This window comes from Nannospalax galili, unplaced genomic scaffold (genome assembly GCF_000622305.1).
Source record: "Nannospalax galili isolate Female #2095 unplaced genomic scaffold, S.galili_v1.0 scaffold1036, whole genome shotgun sequence".
Lineage (NCBI taxonomy): Eukaryota > Metazoa > Chordata > Mammalia > Rodentia > Spalacidae > Nannospalax > Nannospalax galili.
This window is the reverse complement of record NW_008337664.1, coordinates 530,546-555,825: the sequence shown is the minus strand read 5'-3', so window position 1 is coordinate 555,825 and position 25,280 is coordinate 530,546. Positions and strand designations below refer to the sequence as shown.

Here is a 25,280-nt window from a genome sequence, read left to right as displayed (position 1 = left end):
AAAAGAAACTCAATACAAGAAAAATCCTTGAATTCAGATTGATGAACTTCTTCAAAGGAAGAAAAATTCCTAATTCCTTTGAATACTCAAGGCAAATTAATTATAGATACAGATGGTGGGCTGGTTTCCTAGGTTTGCTGTAACTATCACAAATTAGGTGGCACAAAAATACAGACATTTTATTCTCAGAACTCTGGAGGCTGGAAGTCACCAGGGTCTTGTCTCACAAGGGCTCTATGGAGAACCTTCCTGCCTTTTCTCTGTGGTTTCTGCTTGGATTCACATCATTCCAATCAGGCCTCTGTCTTCAAAGTACCTTTTACTCTGTGCCTTATGTCCACATATCCCTCTTTATCCAAGGACACTATTCATCAGAGTCAGGACCAGCCTAATCCAGTATGACCTTATTTTAATGTGATTGCATATACGAAGACCCTATATCCAAATAAAGTCACATCATGGTTCCAAGAATTAGGAGTCAAACAAGTTCATTTGAAGAACCCACTCCTACCTGTCTCAGATTTCAAGCTTGCCAGCTTCTGAAAGATAGAGGCACTTCTTTTTCCGCATCAAACCTGCTCTCTTACTATACCTCTTCCCTGGAGCAGATATAACCTGAAGATGTTATGTTTTCTAGCCCTTAGTGAAAGTCTTAAGCTCTTGACTACAAAACTTTCCTTCCTGCTCTTTGACATCAGCCCTGAAATCTTAAGGAGAAACTTTCTTTTCAAATGTAACTGTAACATTAAATGTCTACAGGGGCCTTTGGGACTCTTGGGGAGGTTCCAACGGTTCTTTCTGCAGAAGCAGACTGAAATTACTCTGGATGTAAATTAGCTTTCTCCTATGCATGTCATGCAGATATCAGTAAAGGGATCAAGATCCCACAGATGTAGGGATAAGGACTGGGGCAGAACTAATTAAACTATTACCCAAACTTCTCCAATGTCCCTTGAAGCCAGAACCAGGGAAATGATCAAAGCTACATTTCCACCCTTACATCCTACGATGAGTTAGTCTTGGTTGTCAATCTGATCTGGGATCAGCTAAGAGACATGCCTCTGGGTAGGTCTGTGAGGGTACTTCCTGAAATGATTGACTAAGTGGAGGATATTACTATCTAGGGGTCTTTATCCTGTTTTGTTTTGTTTTTTTTTTCTCCACCAATTAAAGGATTAAAAGGTAGGAAAAATCTCAGACACAGCAGAAAGCAACAGGTAACAAATTTGGATTTGGAAACCAAAATATCCAAAGCCTCCAGGAGGACTTCAGCCTTTCAAATGTTTGCGACGGGTCTCTCTCTCTCCCTTAGTTTTGGATTGGTTAGCTTAAACAAAGAGAGCAGATCGGCTACAGCTCCAAGCTGGTATATGTCCTGGACTGGCCGTGGTCTTATTAAACTGGTCTAGACCAGTCAGCTAGGAGGGGGCCTTGCCAGTGGGAGAAAAAATACCTTCCAGGTCTTTGTCTCAGACCAAGAGGCAGCAGGAAGCGTGCCATCTTTATTGCACCTAAGTGGGGGAAATCTCTGTTCCTTAGATAACCTCAGGTGCCCCCAAGAGAGTGGCATGGTAGCACCAGATGATTTAAAAAACCTCAGCCCAGTTTCTCCATGAAAGTCCTCCTCACAAGTACTGACAAACTGACTCCTTTATGTTACATTACACTATTCTTGGGGAGACATGAGCAGACGTCTGTCTAGTCATCTCAGATAGGGAACTGATGACAGACAAAAATACAATACCACAGAAGTCCAACTTGGTGAACCAGTGAGCTTATTGGGTTACAAGAACATGGTTCAGCAGTTGTAGGATCAGGGATGCCTCAAAGGCTGCTGCGTCACTGAGAGCCCGCGTCAACAGGAGTGACAGCTCATGAAAACTGAACCATACAGTTCTCCACACAACCTGCAGATAACTCAACATACTGGTGTCTCCTCTCCTCAGCCCTCCTCCCTGCCTATATAACCTTGGGAAGGAAGGGGCCTTGCAAATGTCAAAGTTTCAGGAGCTTTCCAAGACTTATGAATTGTTTACTTCCCGAGTCTTAATGTCTTCCCTCGATAATGGAACGCTTCAATTCAGAGGAAATTCTTACAAAAAACTGTCTAAAATCAACACTGGAGGGTGCATGTTAGATAGCTTAGGTTATTTCGGATCATGCGTCACTTGTCAACAACACAATCATGAAAAAACTGTACAAATGAAACACAGTGAGGAACCAAAGCCTCAAGGGCTCTTTGAACACCCAATTTAAGTAGTTTCACCTGGCTTCTGCCCACCATGTCATTTGCATGTGTTTTTAAAAATATTTTTATTTTATGTATATAACACCGTTACTTCCTGAGACCGGTTTAACCATCTTTTTAAAATCATATCTTTAATAGTGGTACAATGGCAATTAAATTTCAACACACATTTGGGAGGAAATAAACATTCAAACCATAGCACTCTACATGGAGGGTTGACGTGTATTGTTTACAACTGCAACAGATGTTTGTTTTGAGACAGGGAGTCACCCTATAGCCCAGGCTGTAGTGGGACTCACTGTGTAGCCCAGGCTGGCCTTGAACTCATGGAAATCCTCCTGTCTCAGCCTCCCAAATGCTGAGATGAGCTACCATCCCTGGCCAGATTAGTATGTGGAAATCATACTGCATTTTCAGTATTGCTATTTCATACAGACATCATTAGCAATGTTACTTCCTCCTTCCATAGAACACATGGCAGTGTCTACTTGTTGGCACAGGTAGTGATGGACAACTGTGTTGCTTTAGATTTCTCACAGTGGTGGGCTCTGCCAGTGCGAATTCTGTACTTGGATTAGTGAGATAGGGAAGTGTGCTGGATAGCTTTAGTGTCAACTTGACACACCTGGGTTGAGGGAGCCTCAACTGGGGGATTGCCTCTATTGGACTGCCCTGTGGCCATGTCTGAGGGGCATCTTCTTGATGAGTGATGTGGGAGGGCCCAGCCCACTGTGGGTGGTGCCACCCCTGGGCAGGTGGGCCTGTGTTGCATAAAAAAGCAGGCTGAGCAGGGGTCAGGGGAACAAGCCAGTAAGCAGCACTCCTCCATGGCCTGTGCTCCAGCTCCTGCCTCCAGGTTCCTGCCTTGAGTTCCTACCTTGGGCTCCCTGATAAACTGCGACCCAGGAGATATAAGATAAAACAAACCATTTCTTCCCCAAGTTGGTATTAGTCAGAGTGTTTTGTCACAGAAATGAAGAAACAAACTAGAAGAAGCAAGCATAGAGAGGGCTTTGGGGAGTAAGGAATGGCTGAGTGGGGATCATCTTTGGATTTTTCTTAAAATATTATTTGCACAAATTGCTTATAAGGCTCTGTGCTATATACACAGAAAAGTAATAAGTTCTTTGCCTCTGCAGACCGTAGAAATTAGAAAGGATGTATATGTAAGGGTAAGCACTGCTGTCCTTGAGAGCAATTAAATGCAGCCTGCATGAGGAGGGGACGCTTAATCTGAGAACCAAAGGAGTCTGGAAACAGCTAGACAGGTGTAGCTCTGAAAGGTCTAGCTGAGACTCAGGTAGAACAAGTAGATGTATCTTAGAGGTAGCAGTCAATTTAATGATGGGTTTTTGAACAAGTAAGGGGGAAGAAACTGCCAAGAATGCTGGGACTGTGTGTATGTGTGTGTGTGTGTGTGTGTGTGTGTGTGTGTGTGTGTGTGTTCAATATGGGACATCATTGTCACGCTACCCCCAAGGTTCAAAGAACATCACATAAGAGGCATCAGAATGGACTACAATGAAGGGTATGTGAAATGTCCTCTAAACACAGCATGGCTGTTACATACGTGAACTATGAACTCACAGCAGCTGTGGGTCCCTGCATAAATCCTGTAAAAGATCAAGCAAGTTAAAAATTTCAGCCTGGAGGAGGGAGGATCTCAGAGGCCCTGTCCCTAGCTGAGGAGCTATTTGAAGTGAAGAGCTGCTAGGGGAGGGAGAATCATCTTTCTTTGGGTGGGGGGTGGCCACTGGCAGATTGCACACGGCCCAGTGGAGGACCTCACACCCATACACATATGGGCAGCAATGGTTCGACTGAGTGGCTTATGAAAAAGAAAAAGAAAAAGAGGACACGAAGTTGAGAGGGGGATATGTTGGAAGGGAGCATTTCGGAGAAGTGGAGAGAGGGTGTGGAGGGGATATGATCAAGAGAATTTGTATGCATGTATAAAATTTTCAAAAATAAAAATGCACATTTACAAAATTTAAGTGACAACCCGATTTTCTATTATTTACAAAGAAGTCATCTATCATCTATCTATCTATCATCTATCTATCTATCTATCTATCTATCTATCTATCTATCTATCTATCATCTGTGCTGGATAGCTTTAGTGTTAACTTGACACACCTGGGTTGAGGGAGCCTCAATTGGGGATTGCCTCTATTGGACTGCCTTGTGGCCATGGCTGAGGGGCATCTTCTTGATGAGTGATGTGGGGGGGCCCAGCCCATTGGGGTGGGTGCCACCCCTGGGCAGGTGGCCCTGTGTTGCATAAAAAATCAGGCTGAGCAGGGGTCAGGGGAACAAGCCAGTAAGCAGCACTCCTCCATGGTCTGTGCTCCAGCTCCTGCCTCCAGGTTCCTGCTTTGAGTTCCTATCTTGGGCTCCCTGATAAACTGTGACCCAGGAGATGTAAGATAAAATAAACCCTTTCCTCCCCAAGTTGGTTGTGGTCAGAGTGTTTTGTCACAGCAATGGAGAGACAAACTAGGACAGGAAGGTAGCACATGTCACTGTGAATCAAAGCCATTGGCTCTAAGGTAAGATGCTCATGACCTGTGTGGAATTTGTTTTGCATGGGGCTAGTCAATTGTTCTTGGTTCAAAGCATCTCACAAGGGCTGTTTTCAGTTGTATTGATTCTGTTATTAAAGGTGCAACCAAAAAAAAAAAAAAAAATCACAATCTCCCAATACAGCTGAGCATGGATAGGGCTAAATGACCCAAGGGCACGAAGATCTAGATTTCTATACCTATTTGAATTGCTCAAGGAGCAAGAAAATGAGCAAAAAAGAGAACCAAAACTGAGCTCTAGACCAGGTCCAGACCACTTGTGATGGAAGCAGTCTGATCACTACCTTGGCAGTGACCAGTCCAGGAACACCAAACCAGTCTCCATAGCCACTGGCCTGGGATGATCAGGAGTTGGTCAGTAACTGTCAGTTTCCCTAGTTGTTTTTCCCTATTCCTAACTTAGAACCAAACCAGAAAAGGTCACGTTCCTTAAATCAGTAACATAAGGCTGTCTTGTTTGTAGTTAGCCCGCCTGCAGCTTCCCTGTCACAAACCTCTAGTAACAGCACACCCATGCCTTCACACCATGCTTTCCCACTGTGAGGCTTTCCTAAACCCCTGCTGTTTGTAAGTCTCTGTCAACAAGTGACATGGAGGGCCAGGCATGGTGACCCACACCTTTAATTCCAGCATCCAGGAGGCAGAGGCAGGCAGATCTCTGCGAGATTGAGGCCAGCCTGGTCTATATAGCGAGTTTCAGGCCTGCTAGGGCTATAGGGAGACCCTGTCTCAAAAATACCCTAAGAAAGTAACATGGATAGACTCACACCAATGGGCATTTGGGGACACAAATTTTACCTGGTAGGTATTATATATGTAACGGAGTACATGAAACAGGAGAGGGGATGTTAAGGTGGGGGTGCAGATAGGGAAGGGCATCTAAATATGATCAAAATACACTGTATGAAATTCACAAAAATTAAATGAAAAAGATGACATGAAACGCTGTCTTGCAGTAGGCGCACAATAAATAGCTCTGCTTCCTCTCATGTGGTTAGTTACCCTTTATCTCTACAAAGTTAAAGATCACAGTAATCCCCCACCTGGGCTCTACTTTCCATGGTTAGTTCCCCATGATCAACTGTAGCGTGGAAAAATTAAATTAAAGCCATAAGTTTTAAATCAGACTCTGTTCTGGGTACCATGATATCTCCTGCCATCTGAGCATGTTCCATCTTGCCCAAGAAGTAAACCTTCCCTTTTACCTTATATGTATGTTGTGTATACGCTATCCATTTATTAGTCACTTGTAGCTATTCCAGTTATCAGATATGCAATACCTGGTACTATTGATGGTATCGGGATGGTGTCGGGTATCCACTGGGTGGCTTGGAATGCATCTCTTGCAGATAACAGGAATCTATTACAGGGTGATTGCTTGGTTGTCTCTTAAAAAATACAGTTCCTTACAGTACTTCCTCCACTTTTAAAAATTATTTTTATTTTATGTGTATGCCTGTATTGCCTGCATGTAGTTAGGTGCAGCCGTATCATGCAATGCCTGCATGGTACTAAAGTTACAGTTGTTAGCTGCCATATGGGTGCTGGGATTCGAACTTGGGTCTTCTACAAGAACCAGTGTTCTTAACCACTGAGCCATCTCTCCAGCCCCTCCTCTACTTATTTCAGTGAGTATCTTCTAAATAGCTTGAATTTTTCCATTCTAAGTCCTTCCTTTTCTTGAGACAGAGTCTTACACTGTAGCCCCCAAACTGCTGAGATCTTGTCTGTCTCCCAAGTGCTTGGATTAGGGTTCCTATTCTTTTTTTTTTTAAATCTTTGTGTAGGAATGTATTTATTGCCTGAATGTATACAAGTGCACCTGTGTTGTGCAATGCCTGCGGAGGTCAGAAGAGGGTGTCAGATCTGATGGAATGTCTCATCACTGAAGGCCATAAGTCTTCTGAGACTACTTGGTAGCCTTGCCCAACCCACATTGGTCAACCACAACCCAGAAAGAACTGTTTGTTGAGACAGCTTGTTTCTCAAGATAGGCCATCTGGCTTGAGTAAGCAGTTCCAGGAAAGCAAGGCCATAGGCTTGGAAGAAAAACCCTGACCTGCAACCGGCCCCCCCATTCACTATGTCACCTTCCCCACTCTCAAACCTCTCTATAAACCTCCCACTCCATTCACCACCTTGCAGTAGGCTGCATCCTGCTGAAAAGCTGCTGCCCCTCACCGTATGGAAATAAACAGTCTTGATCTGTTGGAAGTCTGGCACTGGTCCTTTCTCCGTTCTTTTCTGAATTCTAATTTATAACAGGATCCTCCGGAACTGGAGTTACGGATGGTTGTTAGCTGTCATGTGGGTGCTGGATTTGAACCCGGGTCCTCTGCAAGAGCAGCCAGTGCTCTTAACTGCTGAGCTATTTCTCCAGCCCCTGGTGTTCCTATTCTTAAAAAATCACTTTCTAGGCTGGGCATGGTGGTACACGCCTTTAATCCCAGCACTTGGGAGGCAAAGGCAGGCGGATCTCTGAGTTCAAGGCCAGCCTGGTCTACATAGTGAGTTCCAGGACAGCTGGGGCTACAGGGAGACCCTGTCTCAAAAAGACCAAAAAAATAAAATAAATAAATCACTGTCTATAACCTCACTTTTCTTTCCAGAAACGGATGAAATTCTTCAAACCCTTGGTCTGCTGCTCTACCTTATTGTTCTGAGGAGGAATTCAAATTTTTTCACCTTACCAGACTGTGTGGCCATGGAGTCTCCAGAAGATTTCTCAAGTTCTTTGAAACTCACAGAAGCAGCCCAACGTACAGGAAGCCACATGCCTTGGTGGAAGAGCGGGCCCCACAACAGGGCTATGATGCAGGCACCAGCTGTCTCCTACAGACCTCTGGTCAAGGTCTCAGGCCTTAGGCAGCACATGCAGCTGTATTATGTATTCCCTGCACATGGATCAGACTCTTCTAAACCCTGGTAATTCCTTTCTCCACAAAGAGATTGGGGTGCTGGTGGGATGTGAACAACCAAAGACAACATAGTTGCTCTGGTCCTATGTCCATCAGTGACAAAGATGAAGCACTCACTTACGCTGACTTTAGTATTTTTATTCATGAAGTTGACAGTTTTCAGGGTAGATATCTCCATTATAAAATACCAAAATTGTTTCTATTTCAAAACCAAAAAAACAGTTAATATACGTAAGCTCTGGAATGCACTTACCTTGTTTACTAACACTTATTTTCAACTGGAATTGCTGTCATCTGATCATATACCCTGGTGCAGGAGGGATTTCTCAGTGCCTGAGATGGTCTCAGGCTATGGGTTTCGTCCACATTGCTAGGCTCAGTTCCTCACAATGCCACCACAACAAGATGTGTCCCTGTCAAGTTTCCCCTGCCTGGGCTTCAGTTGAGATCTAAGTTGGCCAGGTCCTGTGATTTAACACATTCCCAAGATACCTACAAAAACATCTTGTCACTTGACACAACACAGAAAGCCACAGTCACAAAGATGAACTGTTTTTTTTTTTTGGATGTTCACAAAGAACATGGAAGCTTACCCTCAGCTTGAGATGGTCACCCTCTGCCCTTGCTATAGGCCATGGCAACATGCCTAAATAAATCATAAGCAACCATACATACATATACATATACACGTATCTTACCTAAGATGAGCCGTCCTGTGTATCCCAGTACCCCAGTGACCAGTGACATGAGGAAGCTCCAGGTAAGCTGATGCCATGAACAACAGGAAAGGGACTTTCTGTGTGGACTAAGAGCAGAGGCCATGCTGGTCCATCTCCACAGTGGAGTGGACACAGACCCCTGCTGCTAGTGTTCCTCCTCTCTCACACATCTTGCCTGTGGCCACAGAGGTAGGGATGGATGTCCTAAGCCTTCCTGGACCAGCCCTCTAGCGGCAGGGACAGCTATGTATGCTATGTGAGTGTGCTTGAAGGAAGGAGAGGAACAGTTCTGTCTGCTTGGGGGGGGGGGCGCACTTTCTTCACACAAGTGCAAAGTATGCTTCCTCTTCAACTTTTCTTTTTATACATAAAGCATTTACCTAAGACTTGCTCTCAGATATCTCCATTATGAAATAAGCTGGCCACATAGCAGGATATGACAGAAAAAAAAATCCTTCATGGAAGTTTGTGGGTATTTTTAAAAAGTATTTTATTATTTTTATTTTATGTGTGTGAGTATATTGTCTGCACGTATGTAAGTGCACCCCTGTCGTGCAATGCCTGTGAGGTCAGAAGAGTGCATTGGATCCCCTGGAACTGGAGTTATGGATGGTTGTTATTACCCGTGTGTGCTGGGAATTGAACCCAGGTCCTCTGTAAGAGCAGTTAGTGATGGGAAATGCTGAGCCATCTCTCCAGCCCCAGTGGGTATTGTTTGTTTACAAAAAAAGTACAACACACACACACACACACACACACACAAACACTCACGAAGTTTATGCTCTTGAAAAAGAGACTAGCTTTTGTCAACACACTGGTGTAAAATGTTGCCCTGAGCCACCTTTGAAGCTTAGCATTGTATTTATTTACTTCCAGCTTTCGTGGTCTAGATTAAAGGAAACAGATGTAGAGGGGGCTTGGAGCTTGGCCTTGAAGGGTGGGGCAGTTGTTGAGTGATCTATGTAAATCCTGTGAGTATACACGTGTGTGCAGTAGAAATGCCACAGGCCCTTAGCACCCAACACACAATGTCATAGATGAGACTGGTGTTGCTAACAATTGCTATTTGCATGGACCAGGATGAAGGTACCAGTGGGGGTTTGAGGAGCTCATGGGATCCCAAGAAGCACCTAGGATATGACCTAAGTGGCAGGCATACTAAGCTTCATAAGTGGCAGAGGACAATTTTCCTCCGACTCTGTGGGACTTTTGCTGATGACTATGAGCGTTTTCAATTCTAATAACAGAGATTATTATTGAATAGTCAGTAAAATATATTCTTTCAAATTTCAAGAAATTAGCAAAGAATTTCTAGAGAACAGTGAATGCATGAACTCAACACCAGCCACAGCTTTGTTCTAAGGAAAGTTGCCTGCAGGAAGTCCTAGAATGTCGGGGTTAGGCAAATCATCTGAATATTGTACAAGACACATCAGAAACATTATCAAGAACCACTGGTCCACCATCCCTATTGCTCTCCTATGACTACTATGACAGATTTCCTTGCGACATTTTAATTGTGTGCAGAAACAAAATCAGAGACCTCAAGTTTCCAACTAGAAAGTTAAAGAGAAAGGAAAAAAATTTACACATTTGATGATACATGATTTTATTTACACAACTGAAATTATTTTCCTTAGTCACCTTGATTACAAAAACAAATGAACACGGTATGGTTTAATAACCTTTCTTAAATGGATTTTACAAATTTTAACAGCTGACAGCTACTTAATACTTAGTAATGTTTAATACTTGGTAATTTCTGTATATATGTATATGAAAACTTTGATAGGACTAACAAGTATGGGTACTTCTGTATTTCAGGAACAGACAGATAAATGGTTATTAGCTAAGTGCTAATTCCCCACAAATGGCCCAGCTATTTCGACTTGGAGCTCTCGTCCCACGAGAGCAAACCTGCTGTAGCGATTTACACTTACTGTTGTAGACGTGTTTAATAATATGAGTTTATCCTTATTTCTGCATTTAATAAAACTATCAGTAAGCACATCTGAAAAACAAAAGTATATCATGACTAGAGATATTTATAAAAGAACTTATCACAGTGTATCTGGGAAAAAAATGGCCCAAACTAAAGCCACGTTACTTGCCTAAATAAGCATTTTCCTCTTTCTGTCTGGGTATCACACACATTCTATAAGCTTCTGTCTGGTACACTTATCTAAACATTCTTAGCCACATAAAACCTCATAATTTTACTGTTTTTGTGAAATGCCCATAAAATATAGTATTTTACTGAGACTATTTAAAAGTTCTATCACAGTGCTTTAAGTCTGACAACCAGGCAGTGTTTGGTAATATGACCCTTTCCTGTGAAGTGACGTCCCGAGGTAGCCAGAAGAGCTGCTGGGACTTCCAAGAGCCGCCCCTACAAAACCTAGGAGTATGGAGGGTCTGCGCACCAGTGCAGAAAGACAAGCTTACTTATGAGTCGTGGTCAGAACTGAAGAAATCAAAACACTCTGCCATAGCAGCATTAAATGACAAACACAGGAAGAGCTCATCTGTGTGCCTTTCACGCAAGCTCTATAAGAGCCAAAACCTTGTCTTTTCACCTCAAGGCTACTTCTTACCTGAACGAGCTAAACTGGCCCTTTAGGCTGAGCTGACAAGATACCAATTAAAGTGAGACAAACCCACCTGTCCTGATGCAGAAGATGAGCACACCATGGTGACAGGACAGTGGTCGGGGGGATTTGGGGGTCAAGGCCTCTCCTCCCAGGAGTTCTGGGCCTGGAGGCCACTCCACTCCAAACACCATTTTTCTTTGTCATGTTCTGGTTAGTGGACACTCAGTATTGACGTGTGAGAGCCCAGTGGGGAAAGTATGTCCTGTGGGCCTCCTCTCTCAAGCTGCCTTGTAAGTTAACAAGGGCAACATCTAATCTCTTCATTGTGCTAAATCTAAGAGCCATTTCATCATGATAAAAATGAAATGTTTTCCTAAGAAAAGGCTGCATGGTTTTTAAAAAATGATTCTTGGGATCTCTAATGTTGAGTGGAGGACAGCCCTGAGATCCCCTTCTCCCCTCTAGCCCTGGCTCTATTGGGTTCTCAGTCTAAGCAAGAACAGGTCATTCTGGCCAGTTTTTCAACTGTTTAGTTTTGTTTGTATATGTGCTTCATGTTTAAACCTTTTTGCATGTTTGGTAGTGGCAACCATAAAAAAAATCGAACAATTCAGGTACAATTTCTTACACAAGTTGTGAATGGCAGACCCACACATGTGAAGACAGAGCATGTGGTGGTTACCAATGGGTAGAGACCAACCGGGTGCTACTCAATACTAAAGGGAAAGGGTGTTTACCAGTGAGACTCAGAGCACCCCATCCAGCGGGGCAGGGATGCTAGAAGGGAAGATCACTGGCTATTGGGAGTAAAACCTCTTTGGAAACCAATTAAAACAAACTACAGAGAACAAGTCTGCCACCTGGGAGCGGGACTTGGCCAGTGTCATGTGCACAAAGGGACTGGTGGACTTGGTGCTCTTGGCATGTTTCTTCCCCCTTGGGAGTCCGTTACCTTTCACAAACAAATGTTAACTATCAAATGTGTCCATTAATTTTGCCGCTGAGGGTGAAACCATCCAGTTAGCATATACACTATCATTTGCATATCGTGGGAACCCAGTGCTAGTGCCATCGGCTCTCGTGAGTGGTACAGGACTCTCTCCAGGCCAGTTCGGGTCTGACATGCCTAAAAATGAAAACAGATAATTTGTTCTGCACTGAAGAACTCAAACTTCATGTGCAGACAGTAAGGCCTTGGCAAAACTCCCTTTGATGGTTAAACCAAACTTGTGCTTTCTGTGCCAATTACATGAATGGTTTTGCATCCCAGGTTTCCCAAACACTGTTCTACTTATGGGAAATATCACACACTCTCTCCTGGTTAATGTAATTTATCACACACTACCAATCTTAACTTCTATGAGCATTAGACTCTCAAATCTGACATTTATCTGTTGAACCGCTTAACCAGTTTCCTAGGGCTGTGTAAAGCATCAGCAAATGGCTGTACTAAATGGCTTCCTGTAGTGGGAACGAATGTTTTCTAAGAAACGTAAAGGAGCCTGCTTGTCTGCTGTCCCAGCTACAACGGAGGAGGGGGGCTTCCTTTCCCATGGAGGGCGCACATGGGCTGCCCTGCAGCATCATCAGCACTTACAGCATGTAGCGCTGGACCCGTGACTCAGGAAGCATGCAGAAAGAACCATCTTAGCTTGAAAAGTGCTGGAAACGCCAAGATTTCAAAAGGATGGATGATGAAATTAGGAAGCAGAAAAAATTTCAAGTATTTAATCCGAGACAAAGGAGGAGTTTTGGCAAGAACCATATTTACTGTCCATTGCAAGGCCACAGCACCACAGACTACGTACTTTCAGAAGCATTGGCTCAGTGTTTAGCACTGGCTTCATAAGTGACAACCATCATAATGGGGGTGGGAATACAAAGGATGTGAAAACAGCAATCTGGGTGTATCTGCCTAGGGCCTAGCTGGTTCCCTGCTACCACACTGCCTAACGGTGGACAAGTGGCTGGGAATAGGGTACAGGTGGCCTCCGTGAGGCACTCACCAGCCCAGCAATAGCCCAGGGGTCCCCTAACTATGTTCTCACTCCAATATATGCGAGGTGCCCCTTTGTAAATTCAATCCCTCCCCAGATCAAGTAAATTTATCTATGTAATGAAGTCAGGAGTAGCCTGACTTGGTTTCCATTCTGGAAATGACATAATTTTCTCAATGTCCCCTGAGAAATCTGCTTTGATCTGCTTTTCCTGTGTCATCTGAAGTTGCTGGGCTGTGTGGTATTGACACTTATTTTCACATCCTTTTAGAAAGACATAGTTGCAAAATGCCTGAATGTAAACTGGATGCAAAGTCAGATATTTACAAACAAAAGGGTTCAGAGTAGGCTTTGGTTTTGTTCGGATCAGAAACATTCTTAAAAAGCATTACAGAGAGTTGGGATAGTGCAGAAGGGGACAGCGTTGCTAGAATCTAGTAAATGCATGTGAAATTCTACCATAGAGTTTGTTTTCAATCCATGTGGAAGGGAGAGAGCGCGGGAGGGGAGCATTGTTACAGTCCACCAGGGGTGTCTCCTCTTCCGAGAGGCCATCATCATAAAGCAGTGAATCAGATGGAGTGGATGCAGCCAGGTCCAAGTAGTCCTGGAAAAGAGAGATTGCCAGTCACCTCCAGCTCTGGGGCACTCCTGGACACACTTAAGGCCCCTTGATGCTCGTAAGGTGGAGTTCTGGCTGTGTCACCACCCTATACTGGTTTTTGACCTCTGTAAGACCAAAGCTCTTCATCTGGGAGGACGGCAGCACTGAGGTACAGCACTGGGTTGCCTCATCCAACTAGGAGCAGAGGGCTAGGGAAATAGCTTGCTTGCAATTTTTTAGGCATGAGAGCGCTCACTGTGGTGACATTACTCCCGCAGAGGCAGAGTGTACCAACTGGCAGTGTCAATCCAGTGGATGCTTTCCAGTTTCCTTCCCAAGACCTCTGCTCCCTACAGAGTATTATGCCAGGGCACTGCTGCACGTTCCAGAATGGTAGGGACTCCCCAGAACAAAGAAAAAGGAAGGTAGCGAGGTCTGTGCCTGAGTGCATGGTACACACAGTTCTTTAGGTCATGACCTTGTATATCATGGAGCATCCAATCAGGGTACGTGTGCTACCATACATGAGAGACAAAACAAACCCAAAGCAAAAAACTCTGAACTGTAAAGGGAAACCAACAGAGGGTTTAAAAGGTTAGGTCTTTGTTCAAGGCTCCGCTTTTTGAGAACGATCTCACGGAGCCAGATGCTAGCACAATAGACTGCTTCCTGAAAGAAAGAAATGCCTTGGTGTCTCATGTCTGCACATAGCACCTGAAGCACCAGCTCCCAGACATGGTGACGGTCAGGTACCTGCTCCTTACACTGCACAGTTTAACTGTGTAGGAAGTCCTGGCCTTGTCCCAGTTTCTCAACACTGCTTTAGAAGTTATTTTGGTATCTATTACCCTTTCTATTCAGGACAACCCTGTACTCAATAGGCTAAGTGTTTATTTTTTATTTTAATTTTTTGTATTGAGTGTGTATGTATGTATGTGAATGTGGTATACGCAGGCATCTGTGTGTGGATGTGTGAGCGACACCAGAGGATGATGCACTCTATCAATCCCTTATTCCCCCGAGAGATGGTTTCTCACTAAATCTGGAGCTAGGCTGGTGCCCAGCAAGTCCCACCAATCCACCTGTCTCTGTTCTCCACAGAGTTGGGGTTACATGCGTGTGCATGGCCATGTTGGCCTTTTAATATGGGTGCTAAGATCTGAACTCAGGACCTCATGCTTGTGCAAGGGCTCTTACCCACTAAGTCATCGCCCCAGCTCCCCAAACTGCTAAGTTATATTACAGGGGGTGGAGATTGTACACCTTGCTTTTAGATTCTGAAAGGATTTTAGTGAATGTGCCAGCGTCTATGGAAATAGTGTGAATGGGGGTGGCTGGTGGGTCATGTTTACCTGCCTTGCTAGCATTCAAGACTAAACAAACAATATGAATAGTTTGTTTTTGAGATGGGGTCTCCCTGTTGCCCCAGCTGGCCTGGAACTTGTTATGGAGATCAGATTGGCCTCAGTTTCAGAAGAATCTGTCTGCCTCTGACTTCTGAGTGCTGGGATTAAAGGCATGTACCACCATGTCTTTTTTTTTTTTAATTTTATGTGAGTGTTTTGATGTATGCAAGTGCACCCATTACATACAAAGCCCATGAAGGCCAGAAGAAAGCATCGGATCCCCTCAAACTGGAGTTTGTTAGTCACCATATAGATGCTAAGAACTGAACCTGGGTCCTTTACAAGAACAGTCAGTGTTCTTAATTGCTGAGCCATCTTTCTAGTCACCCCTCTCCCTCAGGCATGGTTTGCTTGGCCCACATTGGGCTTTGGAATTCTAATTGAGCAGTTAACAAAAACTAAGAAACTTAACATAAATCTCTTAAAATTCTGAAGATCCAGCATGCCAGGACTCCTAACCCTGGGACTCACTCTGTTCTTGATCATCATCTTCTCCAGGTCCTTGCTGATGTCAGTGAATACTGGCCTCTTGTCATGGACACAAGGAGTCCCTGATGAGGGCCCTCAGCACTCCTGGGTGCCAGAGTCCCAGCCACTCTGCAGTCACTGCCCACCCCAGGCCTTCAGAGCAAATGTTGTTAGACGCCTGCCTCCATTCTACCTTCTGATGTTCTAGTCCATTATTACAAAGGATCACCTTTGGCTCTGAAATATTCCCCACTGATTGCCTGTGGAGAGGCTCTTGCCAAGTGACAAGCTAGAAACTGAGATTTCTTCATATTTTAAAGGAAGTCCCCGGGGACTGTCTTGAGGAGCAGGGTTTCATCAGCTGCCCACCCTATGGGACAGCATAGCCGTCTTCCTCTGGCTCCTCAGTGGGAACACAGAGTATCCCCCCCACCCCAGGTGATCCTATCTAGACCCTGGGACTCACTCTGCTCTTGACCATCATCTTCTCCAGGTCCTTGCTGATGTCAGCGAATACTGGCCTCTTGTCTGGTTCCTGCTTCCAGCATTGCAGCATCAGTCGGTACCTGGAGGGAGTCACAGGCAGGGTGATGACCCATCAGGGCCACCACACTCAGCATGGGTCTATGGGGCTGTGTCTCCACTCTCAAGGCTGATTCTGCACTGCTGGCAACTCCGAGTTTCACTGGGCCTAGGGCATGACTTCACTGAGGACCCATAGGCTCGAGCGCTGACCCTGGCCCAGCCTCCTGGCAGTCTTTTCTCTCTAGGTGGACTTGTCCTTTCCTTACTACAGACACTGGTGGACAGTGTTTAGACCCTGAACCCACTATGGTGGCTGGGTAAGAAGTCCTTAAAACTCATACAAAAGGAGGAACTGATTGAAGACTTTTAGATGCAAAATAAGACATCTGGGTATCACTACTTTCTGACTGGATTTGAGGCCTGCTCCACAGGAGCAGAATTTCATGCGTGCTACTGTAATACTAGTCAAAAGCTTGTGGTTGGAGAGGTCATGGCCCCTAGGGTAGAACCTGCTATTAGTATTTTACTAAATGCTGATGCTGTCAAATTGTTTTCAAAATACTTATGCTTGGACCCATAGATCTGGGCCACTCTTGGCTTTGGTCAGAGCAGCTTCTTTGCACAGTGTGCAGTAGTCAGTGGAGAGGTATATAACTGGTCAAAGTGCTGAGAGTAAGAGACTTAGTGCTAAGACCTAAACAGGACGTCTACATCAATACCACCACCACCATCACCGAGGCTCAGGGAATATTGTGAAGAGGAGGAAGAAAGAACATAAAAGCCAGAGGATGGGGAGGAATGCCATGAGATGCTGCCATGTGGATATGGCATGGCCATCACGCTCATGAACTCATCATGGCTGTGGTGACCTAACAAGACCTGCATAAGATTAAGCCAGTCAAAATTTCAGATGGGGGAGATGGTGCCAGGCTCCACCTCTTGATGAGGAGTTACTGGCAGTTGATAGTTGATGGGAGAGGGAGATTCTTTTTGGAGGATCCGATTCCTATGTTGCAGTGGATGGCCCCACGCCTATGTACATATGGGCAGCACTAACTGGACTTAGTGAGTAATAGAAAAAATACATAAGCTGGGAAGGGGTTACATTGGGGAGGATATGGGAGTTGAGAATGGGGGGTACCCATGATCATATTTCATTATATACCTATACGAATTCTCAAAAATCAGGAAAAATGCTTTAAAACGTCTATCAGATGTATCTCTGTCCTGAACCCTCTGCTCCCCCCCAAGACAGGACTGGCAGAGGGCTCTCGAGCTGTGATACAGGTGTGTGTTGGGTGGCTGGCTGCCAGCCCAGGTGCCCAAGGAGGCACCTTCCCACCCTCGTATGTCTAACCTTGCTCTCAGCTAGGTACAGATAATGGCATGAATGTACCAGCCTATGAGCTTGGATGCCTTTCTGCTTCTATCTGGTCTCCTGGACCATCACATTAAGCTGCCTAGTGTGATGTGCAAAGGCTCTGGGGCTCTTGGACTGAGGCTGAGGCTTTCCCTGCCCATCTCTGCACCTTACCTTCCTAGCACATGCTCTCCTCATGTCTTACATTAGGCTTTAGGATCAGGGCTGCTCCCATCAATTCTGAATTTCCTGGGAAGCCCACCAGTTCCCATAGAGTCAGGGACACCAGCATCTCTCCCACTTTCAAGGATGTCTCTCAGGCCTCTGTCCAGTCACTTCCCACCACCCAGCTTGCCCAGGGTTCTCAGGAGTGGGAAGAGAACAGGTGACTCCTCCCATCCAGGACTCGGGGCACGACTGTTGGAGTGTAGCTGGGCAAGCAGAGCCCACTCACATTTCTTCGCTGCAGTTGTCTGGCCTCTCCATCCTGTGGCCCGTCTTCAGAAGGTTGAAGAGTCGTTCAGGAGGAATTCCAGGGTAGGGGTTGCCCCCCAGAGTCACAATCTCCCACAGTAGGACCCCAAAGGACCACCTGTGGTGAGCAAGGGGACCAGTGAGTAGTTTCACCTGGCATCGTTGATAGACCCCCAGATATCTACAGCTCACCTCATAGGCCAACACCCCCCCCGCCCCCAGTGCCCGAAGTGGCCAGCACGCAGGGATTTCAGCCTGGGTCTGGCTGCACCAGTGGGTACAGCACAGGACTGGTAAGGTCTACCAGCGTACCTGGCCCAAACCCTGGGAGGCTTAAGTTCCTGCCATTGGAGGAGCTACACCTCAAAATGAGGACATACGGCTGGCACCTAAAGGGGTGGGAGTCTAGCAATGGAGCTCAGGGTACCCTGCATACCATGTCTACCTTTTCTGCAAATTTTTTATAAAGTCCTAGAACAAAAAAACTTTTACAGAAAAATATTTAATAGTAAGAGAAAACTTACTGCAAAGTGGAAATATAAATATCGTAAAGCACATCACGTGAGCCCACTCAGCAATAGAAAGTGTATATACGTACACCACAGATATCCAAAGGTAGGCAAGAGGGACTGGCCACAGGAGCCAAGTGACTTTTAGCCTCCTTATTCTATTTTTCTTTTATTTTCCAATTCTTCTAAGTCAATTTTTATGTTATCAGAAAATTTATTCTCTTTTATTTTCCAATTCTCCTGTCAATTTTTATGTTATCAGAAAAACTGCTTAAGAAAGAACTACATTTTCAAAGCTCACACTACTCAAGACCTGCATGTCTGCAGGATAATGGAACACTTTAGAAACAAGAGTATTTTGTCTTGAGAAAAATCATGTCTCACCACCTGAGTGCAAGGTCAAGTTTGGGCTGCCACCTTTCAGCAGTTTGGGAAACACAAACTCATCCAAGGCCATCTCAAGTGAGTTCCTGAAACCCTGTGGACAGGTGAACATCACAGGGTACCAGTTCTGAGCCCAACTCCTTTCAGAACCCACAGGAGGGGAAGGGTTTGCAGATCCTGTCCAGAGTAGAGGAGGGATGTGTGAAGTAACAGAAGGAAAGTGGGCTGTGGCTGCCCAGCCCTATGAGGCTGGTTGACTTGCTGCCTGGGCCCAGCCATTTGATGAATGAAGAGCTGAAGGCCTCTTAGCCTGGGCTCACTGGGGATGGCTGACATTGCAGACAGGATTTTGGACCCAATAGTCTTCCCTGGTTAAGCTGCAGAAATGGGCATCGTGGTCTAAAACCCCCACCCGAAGATCCAAAGCCTACACTTACACATCACTTTGAGTGGTGTAGATGTGATCAAAAAGGGACTCAATTGCCATCCATTTGACAGGAATCCGGCCCTAGGAGGTAGTGGAAGAAAGCATTAGTATGGCTCTGAATTCTGTAAGGTGGTCAGTCACGTTCCTTGAGTTTCACCTCCAGAGGTCCTAGGGACAGACTTGACTAGGCCATAGCTCCAGCCTGAACCTTTGGCTTTGTGGAGACACTACTGGGAATCAGGTAGCCTTAACAGCCACATAGGGCAACTTGTCACAACAAAGAAGTTTGGGAAACTGCAAGAAGAAACCCATAGAAGCCATCTCTGGCGTGGTTGCAAGGGTTCTGGGGGTGGGGTAGAGCAGTGTTTCCCAATATGGAGTCAAGAACTTGTCCTATAAGATCCTTCCTGGTATCCCAAGAGCATATGCATAATGGAAAGCCAACATCCAGTGTTTCCACCCTGGAGACCCTGAATGTCAGCACCAAGGCTCTTCTGAGAAACCCTGAGGGAAGAAAAAGTTCACCTGCCAGAGCTTGAGTTTCCTTCTTTCAGGAACTTTCCAGCATCTCTGAATAAGAACCTGAACAGCAGTGCTGGTGTCTGACTTAGCAAACCCTTTCCAACAGCACAATAAACAGCTTTAATGGGCAAGTCTTCTGTTTTTTCTTCTTACCATTTGCCCAGGTTGGCTCAATAGGTAAGTCTTGGGAACTTAACCAATTTTTAAAAAATGTACATTTATTGTCATTTCTAATGCTTGAATGTTTCCTTACAACTTATGTCCTTACTGATGTATGTACTCCTGACAGAACTGTCTGTGGAGCCCACAGCCTGTTCTCAAGGGGCTCCAGGAGCCCTGGTGATCTCCACTGTGACACAAGGCCTCCCTGGAAGGTGCGTGTGTGTATACGTACAGGAAGGCTCTGCCACACTCTCTGCAGGGTACTACTTCCCTTTTCTGAAGTTCTGAGATCTGTGGTCACCACAGAAACCCCAGAAGAAACAAACACGATCCTCATAATGTGGCAACACAAAAGGCCCATGACCCTGTACAGCAAAGCTGATGCAGATCAAGCTGTACTTTGGTAGTAACTGCTGCTCCCTTTATCAAGCAGGGACTGCTTTGCATGCTTGGTCATCAGAACCCTTGAACAAGCCTGTGAGCCCTGAACAGTCCTGTGAATGCTTCCTGCCTGTGCTGTCATGTGGGAGGTTCCAGGAGAGCAGCTAAGACAGGTGACAAGGCAAGACAGTTACCATGGGAACAGGATGGTGTTAGTGAATCGGATGTCCACTATTGCTTGGACTCAGAGGAAATTCTCAAGACCCCGAGATGCATCTCTGGACCCCATTTTCTCCAGGGGATCCCAGGGGCTCTCCCTGTGTAAAGCAGTAATTCCTATCTGTAAACAAGGGCAATCGTGCTGTTTATTCCATTTCACCCTCCTAGGAGCAAAGAGCTGTTTACACGGAACTGAAAACAGTGACCTTTTCCTCTACAGAATTGAGAGGAACTGCAGACAGGGGGCCATTTCTATGGAATTAGGTGGTCTTGGAAAATGACTGTGACTAAAAGTATTGGGGGCCTCAGGATCGGAAAAACACGCACAAGACTCTGAATGGGGCCTCCGGGGATCCAGGGTGGGGAAGGATTTGAGATCAAGGGCTCGAAGTTTCTTCTTCTACAAGTTCACTTCCACTTTGTCTTCTCCAGACATTCTGAGGGTGCACCCCATCCCGTGAGCATCGCTGTGAGCCTACTGTCCCACTCAAGAGGTCCCCACCAGGACACGCTCGGCCAGGTACCTTGCTTCTCTTCACGTAAGAATCTTCTTCATAAACATCTCGGGACAAACCAAAATCAGAAATCTTCATCTTCCGCCCCTCAGCCACCAGGATGTTCCTAGCCGCTAAGTCCCGGTGTACGAGCTGTAGGAAGAAAGCAGAAGGAAGCCTCAGGCTGATCACGGTGGGCGGGAGCTGGGCTCGGGAGGGGCAGCCCAGTGCCGACACTCACCTTCATCTCAGCCAAGTACTGCATGCCCCTTGAGATCTGCCAGGCGAAGGAGATGAGGTCACCCATAGTCAGCACCCGCTCATCTGGGTGATCTAGGGAGCTGGAATTGCGGCTGCCTCCACCGCCCACGTAGCCCGGCCCAATCTTGCGGCTGTCGCGGAGAAAACCTCGTAGGGAGCCATACTTGGCGTACTCCACAATGAGGAGGAGAGGCCCTGGAGACAGAGAGAGGCAGCCCTGGGCATGGGGTCAGGCCAGCCTCAGGCTCCAAGTAGGGTGGGGGAAGCTGCAGGCTGTCACCCTAGCAGCAAGTGGACAGGCACAGATCTACTCTGGGCAGCCAGCAGTCAAGGCTCTATGGAACATGAGGACCTGGAAGGCCAACTCATTCCTGGATTAACTGCCCACTGCTCTATGCTGACCATGTGGACACCAGCTCCCTCCAAGCACAGTAAGACCTCCTCCGGAGGTTATCATGCTTTTCTACTGATTTTATATCCTCTTCCGTCCTTGGTCCTGTAGGCTGAAGAGGGAGAACCAATGGAGGCAGGAAGGTCTGTGCGAATCTGACAGCTCAGCCTTGACCTGAGCTCAGCTCTGTACCAGTTCATCTCCCCACCCATTCCTGCCTGCCCTCCATGACTCCTATGGCTACAATCAGCCCTAGACCTGGTCCCTTTTCAGTTTCTGTGTGTGTCTGCGTGTGCGTGTGTGTGTACACGTGTACACATATGAATATACATGAATGTTCTTTGGCAACACAGTGAGTGTGGAAAACCAACACACAAGGTGGTTTCCTGTTGTCCTTATCAGAAATGGTGACAAAGCTCCTTCCATGCAGGGCTGGGGTTGGGGTCCCCTGTGGTACTTATTAGTCCACAGGGTCCCAGGATGCATTGTCCATTCCTGGAGCTCCCTGCCCAAATGCTCAGCCTAAAATTGATGCCAACAGGGCAGATCTGCCTCAGCAGGCCCAAGGAGTGCTGTGAGCAGTGGCCTCTGGCAGATGTGCCCACTCAAGTCAGTGGACATAGTTGGACATTCTACAGGCTGGGAGTCAAATCAGGAACTCAGGCTTCCAAAAAGAGAATGAGCAGCATGGGAGAAGGATAGCAAAGGGCAGAGGGATCCCAGTCCTGTGCTGGGCAGTTGCCCAGCTTATCTTACGGCTAGCCTTACCATCCTGGCTGCAGGCCCCATACAACTTGATGACATGTGGGTGGTTGACCTGCTTCAGCAGGTTGAACTCAGACAGCAGGTCTCGTAACTCACTCGGGGAGGCATTTTCTGAAACATGGCACACACAAAGCAGGTTACCCACAGCTCCAGGAAGCACCTCATGTTGCTTCATGTTGACTTGTTGAGTAGAGAACAGACTTAACACCTCCCTCATAGGCACATGGCCTGGGTTTACATGGAGGTCCTGAGCACTCAGCCAGTCAAGGCTCCTCATGTGAGGTCTTGCCTATACCCCCAACACTGCTTATGGGGTCAGAAACTGGAGAATCTGAGGACTCCACACTGAGCCTAGGCCTCCCATTCCCTGATCCTATCTGATACTGGAGGGAACCCCTGTGGGCATCTCCAATGTTGCTATGGTGGAGGAACATGTGTGCATGGAGCTTATGCTCAGATCCTGCCCCAATGAGCCAGCATTAAGGCAGCACATCAGGCTTGCAGTTTCTGCGTGAAAACAGTACCACACTCCTTTTGGGTGACTAAGTGCATCTGGTACACTGTAAAAATGATCAAACTTAAATAAGTCCCACTAAACACACACGTCTTGAGGGTGGTCAGAGTTGGCTCCAACTCCCACTAAGTATCTAAATGTAAAGGTTCAGAAAGTGTCAGAAGATGTAGCCAAGTATGCTTTCAGGTTGGCTACCCTGGTGATACACTGCTGCCTCTGCCCCACATATTTATCTAGAATAAAGGGCACAGCTGAGAGACAGGGCAGCAGGACCCATTGGCTCATATATGGGTAGGCAAGGACTGTGCTTGGCTGCATCAGCAATTTGACAGTTGGACTTAGTCTGAGGGTCTGGGGAAATGTGCTGTAGTCCCTGACCATAGCACTAGAACTCAGATATGGAGCAGTGACCCAAGTTCTCCACCACACCCCTGGCTGCCACAGGGCTGGAAGCCTGACTACCATGAGGGTGACACACCCAATGCAGACATAGTCACACCCCTGTATAAGAAGCTGTGTATGCACACTGATAGCCAGATATAAAGAATGACTGGTCACAGGGGCAGAGAAGAAGACCTAGGGATCAGAGGCAGTCCTAGGCCCCCAGTGGACTCTGGGTTGAGAGGAATGAACAGGGCAGATCTGAGTGTTGGCAACTGGCAGCCCATACCCAGAGGATTTTTATTTTTCTTTTTAACCCTGGGCTCTTCCTTAGTACAGGGCAGAAGCACCTTTCACAAGAGCAAGGTCTTCACCCTGCTCTTTCAGGACCACTGGCTATGCGTCCACGGGGCACTCAGATAGCAGCCACCACAGAATAGCAGCTTATGGTCCCATGGAAGGAGGGTCTCACCCACTCCCTCAGGTGCCTGTGCAGTTTCTGGACAGGTACCTTTCAGCATCTTCACAGCCACCGTGGTGTACCCTGCTCTGCCTTTCAGACGGAAGGCTGTTGCTTTGACCACTTTTCCAAACTCGCCTTCTCCCAGGGTTTTCCCAAGAACCAAGTTCTTCCGAGGAAATTCCCACTTTGGATCTTCCTGCATTGGGGTTAAGGGAAGGGTCATTAGCAGAGAAGGGAGAAAGTGTGAGGGGAAAAGTTGAGGAAGAAGGCAAGGCCATTAATCTCCCCACCTCAACACCACCACTATGGTCAAGGGCCAACATACAGAGAGCTGGTCGCCATCTGAACCAGGGATGGTGACTATTCACCCACCAAGGACACCATAGCCAGGCAGGAAAGGCCTGAAGTGAGTCCTCAGGGAAGGGCCTAGACTCAATGTCCTGACCAGCCCTGGCCGCAGTCTACCAAACCCGGGGCCACATGGGATCAAGCTCTTGTCTTCAGGGCCAGCTGTGCCCATGGGTACTTGTATTGACCAGATAGCAGCCCAAACTTGAGTTTGCTCTGACTCCCCAGGGACTCCCAGAGGGCCGAATAGGCACCCATGGCTCAGGCCACCTTTCAGCCCAGAGCTTCCATCCAGTGAAGCAACCTCCCTGTGTGGCTGCCCCATAACAAAGGTGCCACGGAGCTCCTCAGCAGCTGCTCCTCCTGTCCCACATCCTTCATCTTGCCACACCCCAGCTCAGGCCCTGGTTGGCATGCTGCCTTCCCTGTCCTCCCACTCAAGTGCCCTCTACCAATCAGGCCTAATGACCATTCTTCTCGACTCTCCTTGCCCAAGTTCATGAATTCTGAGTGCCAGATCCTGCAAGAAGTCCACCATGCTGTGCTGGCACTGTACTAGGAACCTATCACCCCAGGGCTACCTGAGTATAGACCTCAGATTTCTGTTCACGATGCTCTTCTCTTCCAGGCACTTAGCAACCACAGAGATGGCACAATAAAGACACACAGAGGTCAGAGGTCACACTCTGACATCTACAGGGCATATGGGTCTGGACAGTCTCCTTTCAGTGCACAACTACATATTCCAGCAAGCTTCTGGGCCATTGTCTGGCAAGTCGGCATGAAGATCTTTGGCCCTGACCTGACCAAGGATTAGGTGTCACTCATGTAGGCCCTGGCACTGAGGTTCAAACAGAGCTGCCCTGGGGGTAGGCAGTTTCTCCTAGCAACCCCAGGCCACTTCCCAGCCTGAATGGGCCCATGGCCACTGGAGGCATGGAGTCCCTACTGGATGCCCTTACAGGTGTCCATGCCATAGTCCTTTCTGTTCAAACCTGCAGTCCACTGTGCTCATACCAACCCTTGACTCTGAGTACTATCCTCAGCTGCTCCCAGAGCACTTCTGGCTTCCAGCTCCTGGAATAGCGGAGAGAGCTGAGGGTGGGAAGCTGAAGGGTCGGAGGTCCACCTGAGGGCCCCAGGGGGCCGGGAGCACAAAGGCAGTAC

The 25,280-nt window shown here is 46.7% G+C and overlaps 1 protein-coding gene across 3 annotated transcripts in view; it reads right to left on the bottom strand.

Moving 5' to 3' along the window:
* Positions 1 to 9,996: 9,996 nt before the first annotated feature.
* The window catches only part of Ret (ret proto-oncogene), a 51,934-nt gene continuing 36,650 nt past the window's right edge, over positions 9,997 to 25,280 (bottom strand). For 2 of the 3 annotated variants that reach the window (XM_008832684.2, XM_029563366.1), the window contains 9 exons: positions 23,814 to 23,961; positions 22,411 to 22,518; positions 21,232 to 21,446; positions 21,021 to 21,143; positions 19,223 to 19,293; positions 17,873 to 18,010; positions 16,000 to 16,099; positions 13,515 to 13,662; positions 9,997 to 12,184 (listed from right to left, as the gene is read on the bottom strand). In XM_008832684.2, the coding sequence (XP_008830906.1) occupies positions 12,027 to 12,184; positions 13,515 to 13,662; positions 16,000 to 16,099; positions 17,873 to 18,010; positions 19,223 to 19,293; positions 21,021 to 21,143; positions 21,232 to 21,446; positions 22,411 to 22,518; positions 23,814 to 23,961 (1,209 nt within the window). In that variant the 3' untranslated portion in view covers positions 9,997 to 12,026. Of the gene's footprint in view, positions 12,185 to 13,410; positions 13,663 to 15,999; positions 16,100 to 17,872; positions 18,011 to 19,222; positions 19,294 to 21,020; positions 21,144 to 21,231; positions 21,447 to 22,410; positions 22,519 to 23,813; positions 23,962 to 25,280 lie in introns of those variants that run through there. The other variant, XM_008832685.1, reaches the window with a different exon arrangement.